The sequence below is a fragment of the Sinocyclocheilus anshuiensis genome, unplaced genomic scaffold, assembly GCF_001515605.1.
Source record: "Sinocyclocheilus anshuiensis isolate Anshui unplaced genomic scaffold, SAMN03320099.WGS_v1.1 scaffold821, whole genome shotgun sequence".
In the NCBI taxonomy this organism is placed as follows: domain Eukaryota; kingdom Metazoa; phylum Chordata; class Actinopteri; order Cypriniformes; family Cyprinidae; genus Sinocyclocheilus; species Sinocyclocheilus anshuiensis.
Window position 1 is genome coordinate 337,459 of NW_015558606.1, and position 14,618 is coordinate 352,076.

Here is a 14,618-nt window from a genome sequence, read left to right on the forward strand (position 1 = left end):
TACCATACTGTGATGCCCTGTCCGGCCGGAGCATAAAACCATGTCTGCATTTGCGATCGGAGAAATGACAAACAGCAAGCGCTACTCTACACTGCCCAAAAAACTCGCGTTTGAATTGTCAGTGGCAAATTCTTTAAATATAAAAAACGTACTTACAGTCTGTGAGTCAGAACAGCCGGCATTGTAGTCTACTCTACCAGGATCAGGAAACAGTCCTCCATAAAATGTGCAGCACACATCTGAATATTTGGGTTGAACTGTTCTGGAACAGTGTTGTAAATACAACTTAACCACTGATTTCTGGTCATGTCCTCTTTTGGAAGGCCAAACAAAGTAGTTTCGCTTTCACAACGAAACACAGCGCCTTCACGACATGGCGGCGGCAACAATACTACAGCGAGAATAAAAGTTACACCTTCTTTCTTTGCGTGAACATTTGGGCAGCGTTATGCAAATCTTCCCACATCGTGACGTAGATATGTGGGGGTGTGTTAGAACGAGCCGTTTTAGGTAGGCGTGGTTGACTCTTAACTTTTATAAAGAATATCTCTTTGGATTTGAGACTTTAGTCTTTGCAACTTTACAGATCTTCTTTATGCACCAAGAGCTTGTAACACTCCAAAGTGAAAGGAAAAATTGAAATCACACCATATGACTTCTTTAACTGTGCTTTTAATCTCTCTTCGGCCCTTAAAATGTTCAAGTTTTGGTGCAACATAATAACCATTTTATTTGTAACAGCTGTCTTCCGGATCTCCTGTGGTATGTTCATGGATGTCCGGGCCCCTGGGTGTTCATTGACGTCATGTGACGTTGTGTTTCTCTTAAATGTCATTTTTTCTTGTTGATTAGAAACAATGGCGAAAGGAACAGGATGAACAGCCTTCTGGCTGTGTCCCAGTGGACTGGTTATTCAACTAAGAGACTAAATGACTACGTGAGATTAATATAAACGTATGGCTCAGCCTTTTTCTTTTCTTTACATAAAATGCTGCATGAAAGCATATAAACATACATGCCTCAATGTGGGGCCTTTTCATAAGATGTTTTGAGTGTAGGTTAGTGATTGTGCATTACGTGGACTGTGATGGGACAGGCCGGGCTGGTGCAGCCCTGTAATGTGCCACGGTTAGGACTGACATAGCACCAGTGTCTTATGACGCATGCTGGGTCTCAAGTGTTTAGAGACTGACAGTCGACAGGCAGCATATCATATGGCTGCAGGGGATTTAGTATCAGCTCTCTTACTCCTCACACTGGAGGTGTTCTTGAAATGTCTGAAGGTTTCTGCTTGAAGCCTTTGTAGCGAGTTGGTCTCCACTAGAATCAATTTCATCCTGTTCCTGGAGGTAGTGATGCTGAAAACATACATGAGTAAAAAAAAAAAAAAAGTTCCTACATTTAATTATTAAAAAAAAAAAAACTGCGCACATGTGGTTTAATTCTCAATGCTTTGTTTATGTACAGTAAAGCTCTGGAATGCACAAGATGCTAAATCCAACATCCTGAACCCAAAAATCTCCCAAATTTCTTGCATTTTAAATTAATCTGCAATGCATTTTATAGTTGTTTGACACTTCAGTACAGTTGTTTACAGACTGGTCATTGATGCTTGTATTGGTTAATCATTATATTATTATTATCACCTATAACCAACTCTTGTTTTAACATTTGTTTATTTTATTTTTATGTTTGTTTGTTTGTTATATAGCATAAGAACAGAGTACAAGCATATTTCCTTATTTATTTATCACAATTTTATTTATGTATTTGTTTAATCATCATCAAGTTGAGTTGGCTATTAGTCATCATTGTATTAATTTATTTAATCATTATCAAGTTGAGTTGGTTATAGTCAATATTCGCTTGTACTCTGTAATTATACTATATATACTATCATCATGCTTTGACTGAAAAAGGCCGCCTTCACACATGCTTATTTTACCATGAGCCACAGGAGGCATCCTATTCCCATTTTCCCACAGCACTACAAGCACAAAGACTGCTCACAAGGACCAGTTCATCTCACTGGTGGGACTGGCCACTATTCAGTGATGCAGACAGTTGTCATAACAGTGTAAAGAAAGCCTGTTAAAGGAATACATTTACATTTACATTTACATTTACATTTAGTCATTTAGCAGACGCTATAGTTGAAAATAAAAATGTAACTGTATACTTTGAGCTTTATAAAGAAGTATCTGTATTTTTCACATCAGATTCACATATTGAAGCCAAAAGAACTACAAACAATGTGAATGGCAAGTGAACATGACTGTTTTGCACAAAGGATTATTTGAATTCTAATTTTTTTTTTTGCTACAGACAAAACTGTGATACAATCATACCTTATGCACCTAAATTTATAGTATAATAGTAAGAGAATAGTAATAATAGTAAGAGAACTCAGGCATTTGAATTGATTAATGCACTTAATAAATGGACTGATATTCCTGCATGTACAATGCACTGATGTATTTTCCACATGCAGTACAAAAACAGCATTAAAAACAACTTCACCAAGTGAAGAAATTCCCACATTCCCTTTTGACGGAGGATGTCTTAAAATGGCAACATCGAAATGTGTGGGTGGATAGATGTGTGGGCTAAAAATAGTACAGCAGAAATCGCCATAAATATTCATGAATGGGGGAAGAATGTGAGGCTACCTGCAGCTCTAAATATAGCGCTTCCGCTCGGATCCCTCGCACAGAGACGGGCTATTTATAGCAGCAGCTCTGCAGAAGCGCCTCGCTCTGAGTGTGCACTGGGACCCATAGGAGACACAACATTAAAGATGAGGGACGGAAGCAGAAACCAAGTGGAAGCGACAGCCTCTGCCCCAAGCACAGGTATTTTTAGAGATGGATACGGTGTCCCCTCACACCAGAGCGTACAGTAGTGTGACTTAAAGAGATGCGCTATGTATTTGTTTTTGTCCATTCAGAAGAATGCTGCTCTCTCTCTCTTTCTCTGTCTATATGTCTCTTGCTCCTGTATGCGGTCACATGAATGGGATGCACTGGGTCGATTATGTAATATATGTTAGAGACGTCCGACTTGTCCTCATGCAACATCTGTGAAAGATGTGAATGTGGACATGCGATAGAGCTGGAGATTGTACTTATTTTAGCTGGACGAGCACTATACCTTTCAAACTCACATATATTTTGCAGGGTGGTTTGCACATGTTCTAGATCAGAGGTTTTCAAATTGTAGTCCAGAGAGAAGTTCAGAAAAAAATGGTGTAAAATTATATCATATTATTTTTTAAATATTAAAGTGTATTTAATATAATAATAATTATCATTATTGTTATTGAAAACAAATTGTTAAAAATAGTTAATTATTAAATTATATATATATATATATATATATATACACACACACACACACACACACACACACACACACACACACACACACACACACACACACACACACACACATACATATTTGTGGGGTGGGTGTGAAATATATTTATATGAAATTTGACAATTTTATACATTTATTCTAATTGTAATTAATATTATATTTTAATAGACACTAATACATAGTAAATATATATTATTTATTTTTAATAATAAGTAATATTATTATTGTTATGAATATATACTATTATATTAATAAAATATGAATGCATTAAATTCTAATAAATATGTTAACTATTTATTACATATTTATAATATATATTAAAGCCATTTTTTAGATGACCTGATATTATGTTCAAAGCACCTTTTAGAAATATTTAATATGCTCAAATGCTACGATCATGCAGATAAAAAGGTTAATAAAGCCTAATGCATAATAAACATTTTTAAAAATAAAACAAAAAGCTGAATATATGTACACTTGGTCATAATTAAACTTGAGCAACATGATCTGCAGTATTACGTGTTGAACTAGAAAACAGAGGCTATAAATAGTGTTGTTTCCTTTATTGTATTATTGTTATTAATTTATGCAATGCATTTCCTGCTCTCCCAAATATAGAAAAAAATTGTCCATTGACTTGCAATGTTTTTCCACTCCTTCACGTTAACCTAATAACACACTGTTGATGAATACATTAGCAGTGGATCATTATCAAACAGACAGCGCATCAGAGGCAGGACTATTGATTCATATAATCACCAGATATTGTATGTTTCAATTCTGTGCCAGTTTGATTGGGAATTGACTTTACCTGAGGAGGACATTTTTAGGCTTCTCACATGCTTCCACGTCAATGAGCCGAGGCTATTTTTAACTTAGCATTCCTGCATCACATTGACCTTGAAAAACACAGCTCATTCAGAGCTTTGCTGCCTCTGTGTCTCAGGAGGTCTTACCCACTCCACAAAACCGGAATCTGTCACTGAGATGGACAGTTTTACTGCACTCAGACTAGCTTAGAGGAGGATGACATCTCAGATGCATTTCTCTCATTCACCATGACAGACTTATTAGATCTCGGTGTGTGGAATAAGGTCGAAAGCAGTAGCTGTTTTGTCATTCTGTTGCTGTATACCGTGGCATTTAAAGGGATACTCAACTCAAAATGAAATTCTGTTATTATTTACTCACCCTTTATTCTGCGGGATGCAAAAGAAGATGTTTGAAGAATGCTGGAACCCAAACAGTTTTGGTTCCCATTGACTTCCATTGAATGGTAAAAAAATATATATACTACCAGAATTGCCAACAAAATATCGTCTTTTATGTTCCACAGAAGAAACAGGCTTGGAACGACATGAGGGTGAGAAATGAATGACAGAATTTTCATTTTTGGGTGAACCCTTTCATCCTTTATCCACATTAGAGTCCACATTGAAAATATTGGATTAAAAACATGTACCTTATAGATAGAAAGTTTTCTATTTTAAAAATATATTTTTAAAAATGTTTGTTATGATGTAAAATAACTGAAAAATATGAAATATTCTACTTGATTTCTAGGTTACAATACTATGTATATTTATGACATTGATCATGTGATTTAAATCATTTAAAGGGATAGTGATATATTATAGCAAAAATGTAACCAACTCTTAAAGAGCGCTTTAAGAGTTTTATTGGTTATCATCTATAACATGAACATATTTTTAGTTTATCAGTATCATCCAGAATTTTAGTATTGGTGTACTCCTATTGGATAACATAATTGTCAGGTTTTACAAAAACTTGTGGAGTTCATGCAGTTTTGAGTGCACTCAACTTGTTATGATATATTATAATGTCATGTAAAAACTGTATTAAATAAAAAAAAATAGTTTTGTTCACTAGTGGTCCCCACTTTATGTAAAGGTGTCACTTTTTCTTGAGTGATGTAGTGTTCGAGCTGCTGGCTTGGTATTAGTGAGGCACTGAAACATATCCTGAGTTTGGAGTCATGCAGATCACAGAGACTGATATACTGTATGTCTAGCTCTGTCATATTAACCCGCAACGCTAGTGCTTACGTCTAGATTGACGCAGGAAGAGAGTATCTCGCTGTGCGTTTGTGTGTAACCATTTTTATCAAGGTCTCCGTGACCTTCTGCACTAGTTCAGGTCATTGACACAGGGTGTGCACTGCACATATAGAGACGCTGGGTACAGTTTATCTCATAAAATTGTCAAAAAAAAATCATCCTAATAAAGTATCCAGGTGAATTGTATGAACCCTTTCTTTTTGTTTTTCTTTCCTCAGTTTTGATGTTGACAATGGGCTGTCGGTGGGCCGCAGTCCTCTGGAGTCCCAGGCCAGTCCAGGCTCCGGCCTTGTGCTGCAAGCCAATTTCCCTCACAGTCAGCGGCGGGAGTCCTTCCTGTATCGCTCCGATTCTGACTTTGACCTTTCACCCAAGGCCATGTCCCGAAACTCATCCACGGCCAGCGAGCTGTGAGTATCACTTGTGTCATTCATTATCCCCTAATATCACTCAGGAAATGTCAGGACTCTACATACTAAATGCATTTATGATGGCTTTTAATTCTTTAAATATTTTTTTTTTAAATAACAATTTTTTAAAATATATATTATTTTTAATTTACACTACCTTTCAAAAGTTTTGTTGTAAGATTTTTTAAAAATATTTTTTTTATATACATTTATTCAACAAGGCTCCATTACACTGATAAAAAGACATTTATAAATGCCAGAAAAGATTTTTATAATGTTACAAAATAATAAAATAAAAATAATAAAATTTCAAATAAATGGTGTTCTTTTGAACTTCATCAAAGTATCCTGAAAAAAATTTGTATTACCATTTTCACAAAAATATTAAGCAGCACAACTGTTTTCAACATAATAATAATAAGAAATGTTTCTTGAGCACCAAATCAGCATATTAGAATGATTTCTGAAGGATCATGTGGCACTGAATACTGGAGTAATGGTGCTGAAAATTCAGTTTTGCAATCACAGGAATAAATTACATTTTAAAAATTAATATGATGGAAAACTGTTATTTTATATTGTAATACTATTTCACATTATTACTGTTTTACTGTGTATTTGATCACATAAATGCAGCCTTGCTGAGCATTAAGAGGCATAAAAAACATCCTACCGACCCCAGATTTTTGAATGGTCACCAGTCTCAACCAGGAAAAAAAAAATGTAGTTTTCATGAGCATGTTGTTTGAGTCACGTGTTACAAGCTACACAAGTGTGTACTTGAGCTGCAGTGTTTTGTGGCTGGAAGAGTTCTGTTAATTGGGACTGTAAACGTTTGCCTCATAACAGATGTGGCTTACTCCAGCTGGTTGATTATGTTTGAAACAAAGTTCTCCCAAGACACACTTTTTTAATAGTGTATTACATCAAATCATATTGCTCGGTCATTTTGGAAAATCCAAGGCGCTGGTTAAACCCTCCTTATTATTACCACTTCCAGCTGTTCTTTCCATCTGAGCACGCTTGCATGTCAGCTGTGGTTTGCCACGATTTCAAGTCGGAAAAAGGGCACCACATTTTCTGCAGTTTATTTTTCCAGCCTGCGTCAAAGCCACTCTCGCCCAAATTGAAACACTTTGAGGCTGGTTTACACCACCCCAATAAGCACCAACAGGGTGAACACAACCACCTACAACTGCTGTTTGTTGGGCTGATGTGAACTAGTGTGCTCAATCACAGGTCACCAACTCTTGCTTATCTTTTCAAAGGGAAGAGAGTTTGAAGCACTGGGAAGTCAACTGGCTAAATCGGTGAGAAGATATAGAAAAATATCGACCTGCTCTTAAAAGGGCTGTCCCCCATTTCTCCATTACAGAATCCAGGCTGGTTCTCTCCCCTAGACCAGTCTAACCTCATAGCTTTCCCTGTTTACTCTTCGCCGCCATGAGCATTACTCATTCCACCAAAGAGGCTTTGGAATATATGAATAAAGATGCAATTCCCAGTGTGTTCCCTAGTTCGGCTTCTGTCCCGCTGCTCCTAAAATACGTGCATGACACACCCTATCCAAGCCCATCTGTGTTCTTATTACGCATTTCCATAAGCTTTTAATGTAGGATATCTAATATCCCATTGGAGAATCTGCGGTACCTTCCTTATGCTGAGCTGTATTTCTTTATTTCCATCCAAACTGCATGTTAATCCGAAGCGTATTACCGCCCGCTTGCTCTTTTGAATGATGGTGTGCTGTAACCTGAAGCCGACCACATCCTTAAGTCCTCACAGTTCAACTCTTAGCCATTAGTTTTCACTGATCCTTAAGTAATTTTATGTGCCTCCTTTTATTATTGGGAGATTAAAGAGCTGTCTTTTCCAATATGTAATTTTTGTGTTTGATTTGTGAATTGTTCATGCATTTTTCTCTTACAGACATGGAGAAGACATGATAGTTACACCGTTTGCACAGGTTAGTATTGGAGTGGGCCTTGAAAATGAAAGCTTGCGTAGTTGGTCTGACATTAATGGCCATTTATAGACTTTGCATCATGTGGTTTCAGCCGACCACTCTGTTGAGGAACTTGGTAGTTTGACTTTGCTTCCCTATATTTTAAAGAGAGATTAATCTCCTAATATTTAGAAGTGTCTTTTTTTTGTGTAAGTGGAGTGTGCTGCCTTTGGCCTTTGCGGGAACAGCCCTTCTGCACTTATGCAGCTTGCTTTACGTGGTATTTGCGTCACCACTGTACTCGGTTTACAAAACAGGCTAGGAATCCAATACCGCATTTGCCGATATGGATGCTGACAGATGAGAAATCTGCATGGCTTTGGAAATCAGATAGCCTTCATGTCCTTTTGAAACTCCAAAAGAGCTGCAGAATTTCAGACAAGCCAGACGTTTTACGCAAATGTTTCGTTTTCTAGGTCACCTCTCTATGTAACATTTATTCTCTCTCACTCGCTGAAAAATCATTTTATTAACCTGTTTTATCTTGTTTTCAAGTAATAGTACCTAAACATTGAAAAAAATAAGATGAATGCATTTGAGAAGCAAAATGGCTCAATATGTTAAGAATTTTCAAATTGTTACTTGCTGTTTAAGTTTACTGTTAGACATAATTGTGTGAAATTTAAGTTTAAAGCAATTTATAACATTTTACTATATATGTGTGTGTACATGTGACCCTGGACCACAAAACCAAAATAAGGGTCAATTTTTCGAAAATGAGATTTATATATCATCTGAAAGCTGAATAAATAAGCTTTCCATTGATGTATGGTTTGTTAGGATAGGACAATATTTGGCCGAGATACAACTATTTGAAAATCTGGAATCTGAGGGTGCAAAAAAATCAAAATATTGAGAAAATCACCTTTAAAGTTGTCCAGATGAATTTCTTAGCAATGCATATTACAAATCAAAAATTAAGTTTTAATAGTAGGAAATTTACAAAATATCTTTATGGAACATGATCTTTACTTAATATCCTAATGATTTTTGGCATAAAAAAAATCGATAATTTTGACCCATACAATGTATTTTTGGCTATTGTTACAAATATACCCCAGCGACTTAAGACTGGTTTTGTGCTCCAATAAAAGTATATTTTAAAACAAATACATTTTATTTGTTAATAAAATATTTGTTTTTCGTATAGATCCACGTTTATTATATAATATATAATGTTATAAATTCTTTACTAAATATTATATATTTAATTCTATAAAACAATTTAAAAAAACTAATATTACAATCAAAACCACTGATTTCTGAATACAGGAATTTCCCCAATACTATAATATTAGGCTGTAAGTGAGTTGGAGTAGCTTCAAAAAGAAAGAAAGAACTAAGGATGTGTTCTTGGCACGGGCCTACATTATTGTTCTTCTCATAGGTCCTTGCCAGCTTGAGGACTGTACGGAGCAACTTTGCTGTTTTGACCCATCAGCAAGACCGTGTCCCGAGCAAGTAAGGCCCAATAAACTGTGTAATGCCTGTTCAAATGCTTTTTAAGTCATGCTTGATCTACACTGACAAAAATCTCCACAGGAGGTCCACTGGAAGCAACCCACCATCCATGTGCAAGACAAGCCTACCAGGTTAGACAACAAAAGGAAAACAGTACAAAGATTATTTTTAATACATATGATGATGAACACATTTCAGTAGTCATGAATATAACAATGCTTTTGCTGTATTTTGCAGAGGAGCCATTTCAGAAGTTGGCAGTGGAGACTCTGGATGAGCTGGACTGGTGTCTCGAACAGCTCGAGACTCTCAAGACACGTCACTCAGTCAGTGAGATGGCATCCAACAAGGTAGATCTTCCAAAATAAAAGATGATTAATTACTGACAGGCCCCAAATATCCCGATTGTCACCCAGGGACTTGCCATAAGCGCTAATAACCATCTAACACAATGCATCAACACTTGTGGATAACAGCACCCAAATACTCTGCATGCCTCCGTATGAATTACACATGCGTCAGATCTCTATTTTAGATTGGAATGGGATTCATGCATGTTCTGAATCACTCCCATCCCCCGTCCTCATTGTGTGCTGAAATATGTGAATGAGAGTGGAGTCATGGATGAATCTGCTTCCCCCCCACCCCCTCTATCTCCCCTCATTCCTGCTGGGGATTTCATAGCCTGTGTGACGTGTGATTAGCCCACCCACGCAGCAACCACGTACACCGCAGATACATACCCTCACACACATGCGCGCATAGGAACCCATGTTTGAGTGTTTTCACTCTCGCTAACATCACTAACGTATCTGCTGCACAGTCAGCAATTACCCTGCACTGGTTGAGGCAAAAAAATATATAAAAACTGGGCGTGCATGCAAAAACCTTTCAGAATATTTAGGTTCAAATAAAAGTACTGCATTTTATAGACTTAATTTTTTTGTATTCAAATTTGCAGTGCCATATTTTCATACAAGTTTGGGTAAGATGGGACAATTCTTGAAACGAGCTAAATAGTTAAATTTTTAGTATATAGATGATGATGCATCATCCTGTATAATATTAAATGAAAATAAATGGAAATATTTGTTAATTTAGTTTTGAAAGCACATTGAAAATCATATAAGAGGGACATCTTACCCCCACTGTTGGGGTAAGATGACCCCCTACCAGGGGCAAGAAAAAGATTTCTGCAAATTATGTAAAATATATATTTTTAATTATTTTTTAAGTCATCATTAATGTAAAATCATGAAATATTCTTTGTACATTTTGTCAAGATGAGTTAATGTTATGATGAATAATTAGGATAATTGAAATGTACTACCTTTCAAAAGTTTGCTGTCAGTTAGATTTCCTAATGTTTTTGAAGGAAGTCTCTTATGCTAACCAAGGCTGCATTTATTCGCTTAAAATACAGTAAAAAAGGTAATATTGTGAAATATTATTACAATTTAAAGTAACTGTTTGCTATTTTAATATATTTTAAAATGGGATTTATTCCTGTGACAACAAAGCTTTCCCTCGTTCGTTACAATGGAAAACACATCCACACACATGCGCGCAAAGCATGAAGCGGCACCTGCAGCTTTCATCTTCAAACCAAGAGCACATGGTGCAGCCCCAGCCCCCTGTATCCACCCCATCCAGCCACTGCATGTGCCGTGGAGCAGCAAACCAATCTCATGCCTCCCTCTGACCCAGCCTCTGTGGAAAAACTCATCCGATTGGCCGGCATGCAGCAGTGAGTGGGGAGCTACCAGCCTGATCTCTATGTTTACACATGAATCAGGCAGAGTAGGAGAGTAGAGCATGCGGCAGCGATGCAGACTCACTCCAGCCAGCAGCACACGTTCTCAACCCGCCACAGGTGCAGCCCATGGCAGCTGGAGCTCCCACTGCTGGGACCGTTAGACTGCTGTGGAACCGGGCAGCTCGGGCGATCTGGATCGTGTCTGTAGCATGTGCACTGGCTGGACGGAGCTTCTGTTTTGTTAAATCTTCATTTGGTGCTGAAATGCCAGACGTCAGTTACTTGCTCTCTGTGTCGTGGATGTATGTTGAGGTAAGGCTTGGGTTGTGATTCTGCACGTTCAGCTGTGCTCTTTCATTTAGTCAGGGAGAAGCTCTTGCATTGTTTTTGTCTGAAATTGAGAGGGATGCTTTTGTTGACACTCTATAAATCACAGATGGTGCAGCGTGTTGCTGTGAGGATGTCAGTTTGGGTGTGTTGGGGTGTTTCTGATGTCAGTGTGTGTATGTGTGGCTCCTACAGTACTACTGTACATTTTGCTGCCTTAGTCGGAAGTGCTTCATTCTGAAACCTTGTGTATGATTACATAATAGCACTACACAGATGAAAGGCACTCCTCCTGCTTGGTCCAGCCCCTCATCTTGGGTGACTGTAGCAGCTGAATGAAGGCCTGCTACCACTCTTAATGCAGTTATATTCAGATATGAGTACGCCATGTGATGTTTTACGCCTTGACTTTTCTTAATTAAACATGTTGCACACATTTGTAGGATAAAAATGTTTTGATCTCAAAAGATTCATTTAGGCATTGTATGGAAAGGCTCAAATAAATTGTATGGATTTATTCAAAAGAAATATAGAGTAGATTGGAGAGGCTGATTCTCAAAGCGTATCTGTTTTGTTCTTGTGTTCTGTTCTGCAGTTCAAAAGGATGCTGAATCGAGAACTAACCCAGCTGTCAGAGACTAGCAAGTCTGGAAACCAGGTCTCAGAGTTCATCTCCAGCACCTTCTTGGGTAAAACCAACTATTTTGTACTTTTTCTAATTTAATACAAATGTTTTTTATTTCAAATTACACTATTAGAACAATACAAAAATATTATGATTTGTGAAGTTATTTTATTATTTATATATTATTATAAAATGTATAAATATTTTGAATTAGCTATCATTTTTATATTTTCAGTATTTTAGTCATTTAAAATAATTTAAAATATAGTATGACGTTTAGAGATTTTATGGGCTTTTGTCATTAGTATTTTATTTTTATATTTAATATAATATAATATATGTATATTTTTATATTTTTGTTAACTATTTAGCTTTATTTTTATTTTAGTTTTAGTAATTTTAGTGCTTCAATTTATTTCAGTTAGTTTCTAACTAATTTCTAATTTTTTTAAGTTTAGGTTTCCTGCCTAATACTTGTGTTTTATTTTATTTCAGCTTTATTTTGCTAAAACTGGCAGGACAGTTTGACTTAACATTGTCAATGTTACAAATTTGCTTCAGTTTTGATTAGTGATTTACATATTAACATTTGTTTGTTTTGAATCCCAAAAAGTTTAAACTGCATTTTTTCCCCCAGGTTTTCAATGTGCATTTAATGAGCTGTCTGTCATTGCATGTATAAAAAATTAACCTGTTTGCAGAGAAGCAACATGATATGGAGATTATGTCCCCACCGACCAAGGAGAAGGAGAAGAAAAAGTGGCCCATGTCTCAGATCAGTGGAGTGAAGAAACCCACACACAGCTCCAGTGTGGCAGCTTCCAGCATCCCACGCTTTGGCATCAGCACTGACCAGGAAGATCTGCTGGCCAAGGTGAGCTCTCACTCCCTATCAGCAAACTAAAATCACCATAGTGAACATGGACTTTATCTGCAGTAATTATAACAAAGCCCAATGCTGTTTTTAACTGCATCCAACTCCCTTTTGCAGGAGTTAGAGGACTTTGACAAATGGGGTGTGGATATTTTCAAGATATCTGAGTATTCTGGCAACCAACCGCTAACGGTAGCAATGTACACAATCTTTCAGGTATAAAATGTGGAATAAAAACACTTTTCTCGTGTAGTTTTGGTCAAACCATTACAATAACAAATGTCTTGAACCTGTAATCCACGCACAGGAAAGAGACCTGTTGAAATCCTTTAAAATCCCTGTAGACACATTCATTACCTACATGATGGCATTGGAGGAGAACTACCACGCAGATGTAGCATACCATAATAGCATCCATGCAGCTGACGTGGTCCAGTCCACCAATGTCCTGCTGTCCACCCCTGCCCTGGAGGTTTGTCTCAGTCAACTCCTCTTTCATCATCTGCTCATTAGTCTCTGAAGCAAGATGTTTCATATTTGCAATTCTGTTTTGCTAGGCTGTATTCACCGACCTTGAGATCTTGGCAGCAATGTTTGCTAGTGCAATACATGACGTGGACCACCCTGGAGTGTCCAACCAGTTCCTCATCAACACAAGTGAGTGGCCGCGGCAGAGAAGCAGTAACTTGCCATTGTGGTTGCACACTGTGTTGTTGACTAAGAAGGTAATACGTTTCTTCAGACTCAGAGTTGGCTCTCATGTACAACGATTCCTCTGTTCTGGAGAACCACCACCTGGCTGTTGGCTTCAAACTGCTGCAGGAAGAAAACTGTGACATTTTCCAGAACCTGACCAAGAAACAGAGGCAGTCGCTGCGCAAAATGGTCATTGACATGGTGAGGAAATGGAGACAATGACGAATCTGTGAGGCAATGATGAAGAGGTCCAAGTCTGAGAACTACAACCAACACGTGGTTTTGTTTATTTACCGTGCATTTGACTCTTTATAGGTCCTAGCCACTGATATGTCAAAGCATATGAACCTGTTAGCGGATCTCAAGACCATGGTAGAGACCAAGAAGGTGACAAGTCTGGGCGTGCTGCTGTTAGACAACTACTCTGATCGCATTCAGGTATAAAGCCGTTTTATATGGTTAGAAATTCATTTTTGCTTCATAAGTAAGAAGTTTATCATTAAAAATGTGTGGTTAATCAAATGCTTAGGTTCTTCAGAACATGGTGCATTGTGCTGACCTGAGCAACCCAACAAAGCCCCTGGAGCTGTACCGTCAGTGGACGGATCGCATCATGGTGGAGTTTTTTACTCAGGGGGACCGAGAGAGAGATAAGGGTATGGAGATCAGCCCCATGTGTGACAAACACAATGCTTCCATTGAGAAATCACAGGTGAGTGAAGGAAAATGATAAATGATATGCCACCAACAGGCCTTGAGGACTTTGGGCCTCATTCCATCATTTAGAATAATAATATAATATAATATAATATAATATAATATAATATAATATAAGATAATATAATATAATATAATATAATATAATAGCTATTCTGGTTAACATAAAGTTCTTCAGAACACTCAGCTTTTGTCTTGTGTCTCTAACTAATCAACATGTCTTGTGTTTGTAACTAAGGAGACGCATGTCAAAATTACAGTGTATCGAACCACTGGACGACGGGGTGGGGTTCC

At 37.3% G+C, this 14,618-nt stretch overlaps 1 protein-coding gene across 3 annotated transcripts in view; it reads left to right on the top strand.

The window, feature by feature from the left end:
* LOC107680260 (cAMP-specific 3',5'-cyclic phosphodiesterase 4C-like) overlaps window positions 1-14,618 on the top strand; it is a 41,229-nt gene that overhangs the window by 23,535 nt on the left and 3,076 nt on the right. For 2 of the 3 annotated variants that reach the window (XM_016476076.1, XM_016476078.1), the window contains 14 exons: window positions 5,672-5,863; window positions 7,132-7,173; window positions 7,793-7,829; window positions 9,256-9,329; window positions 9,411-9,460; window positions 9,567-9,679; window positions 12,008-12,101; window positions 12,739-12,911; window positions 13,029-13,127; window positions 13,219-13,383; window positions 13,469-13,568; window positions 13,654-13,808; window positions 13,923-14,045; window positions 14,137-14,319. In XM_016476076.1, the coding sequence (XP_016331562.1) occupies window positions 5,672-5,863; window positions 7,132-7,173; window positions 7,793-7,829; window positions 9,256-9,329; window positions 9,411-9,460; window positions 9,567-9,679; window positions 12,008-12,101; window positions 12,739-12,911; window positions 13,029-13,127; window positions 13,219-13,383; window positions 13,469-13,568; window positions 13,654-13,808; window positions 13,923-14,045; window positions 14,137-14,319 (1,600 nt within the window). The remainder of the gene's footprint in view (window positions 1-5,671; window positions 5,864-7,131; window positions 7,174-7,792; window positions 7,830-9,255; window positions 9,330-9,410; window positions 9,461-9,566; window positions 9,680-12,007; window positions 12,102-12,738; window positions 12,912-13,028; window positions 13,128-13,218; window positions 13,384-13,468; window positions 13,569-13,653; window positions 13,809-13,922; window positions 14,046-14,136; window positions 14,320-14,618) is intronic. The other variant, XM_016476077.1, reaches the window with a different exon arrangement.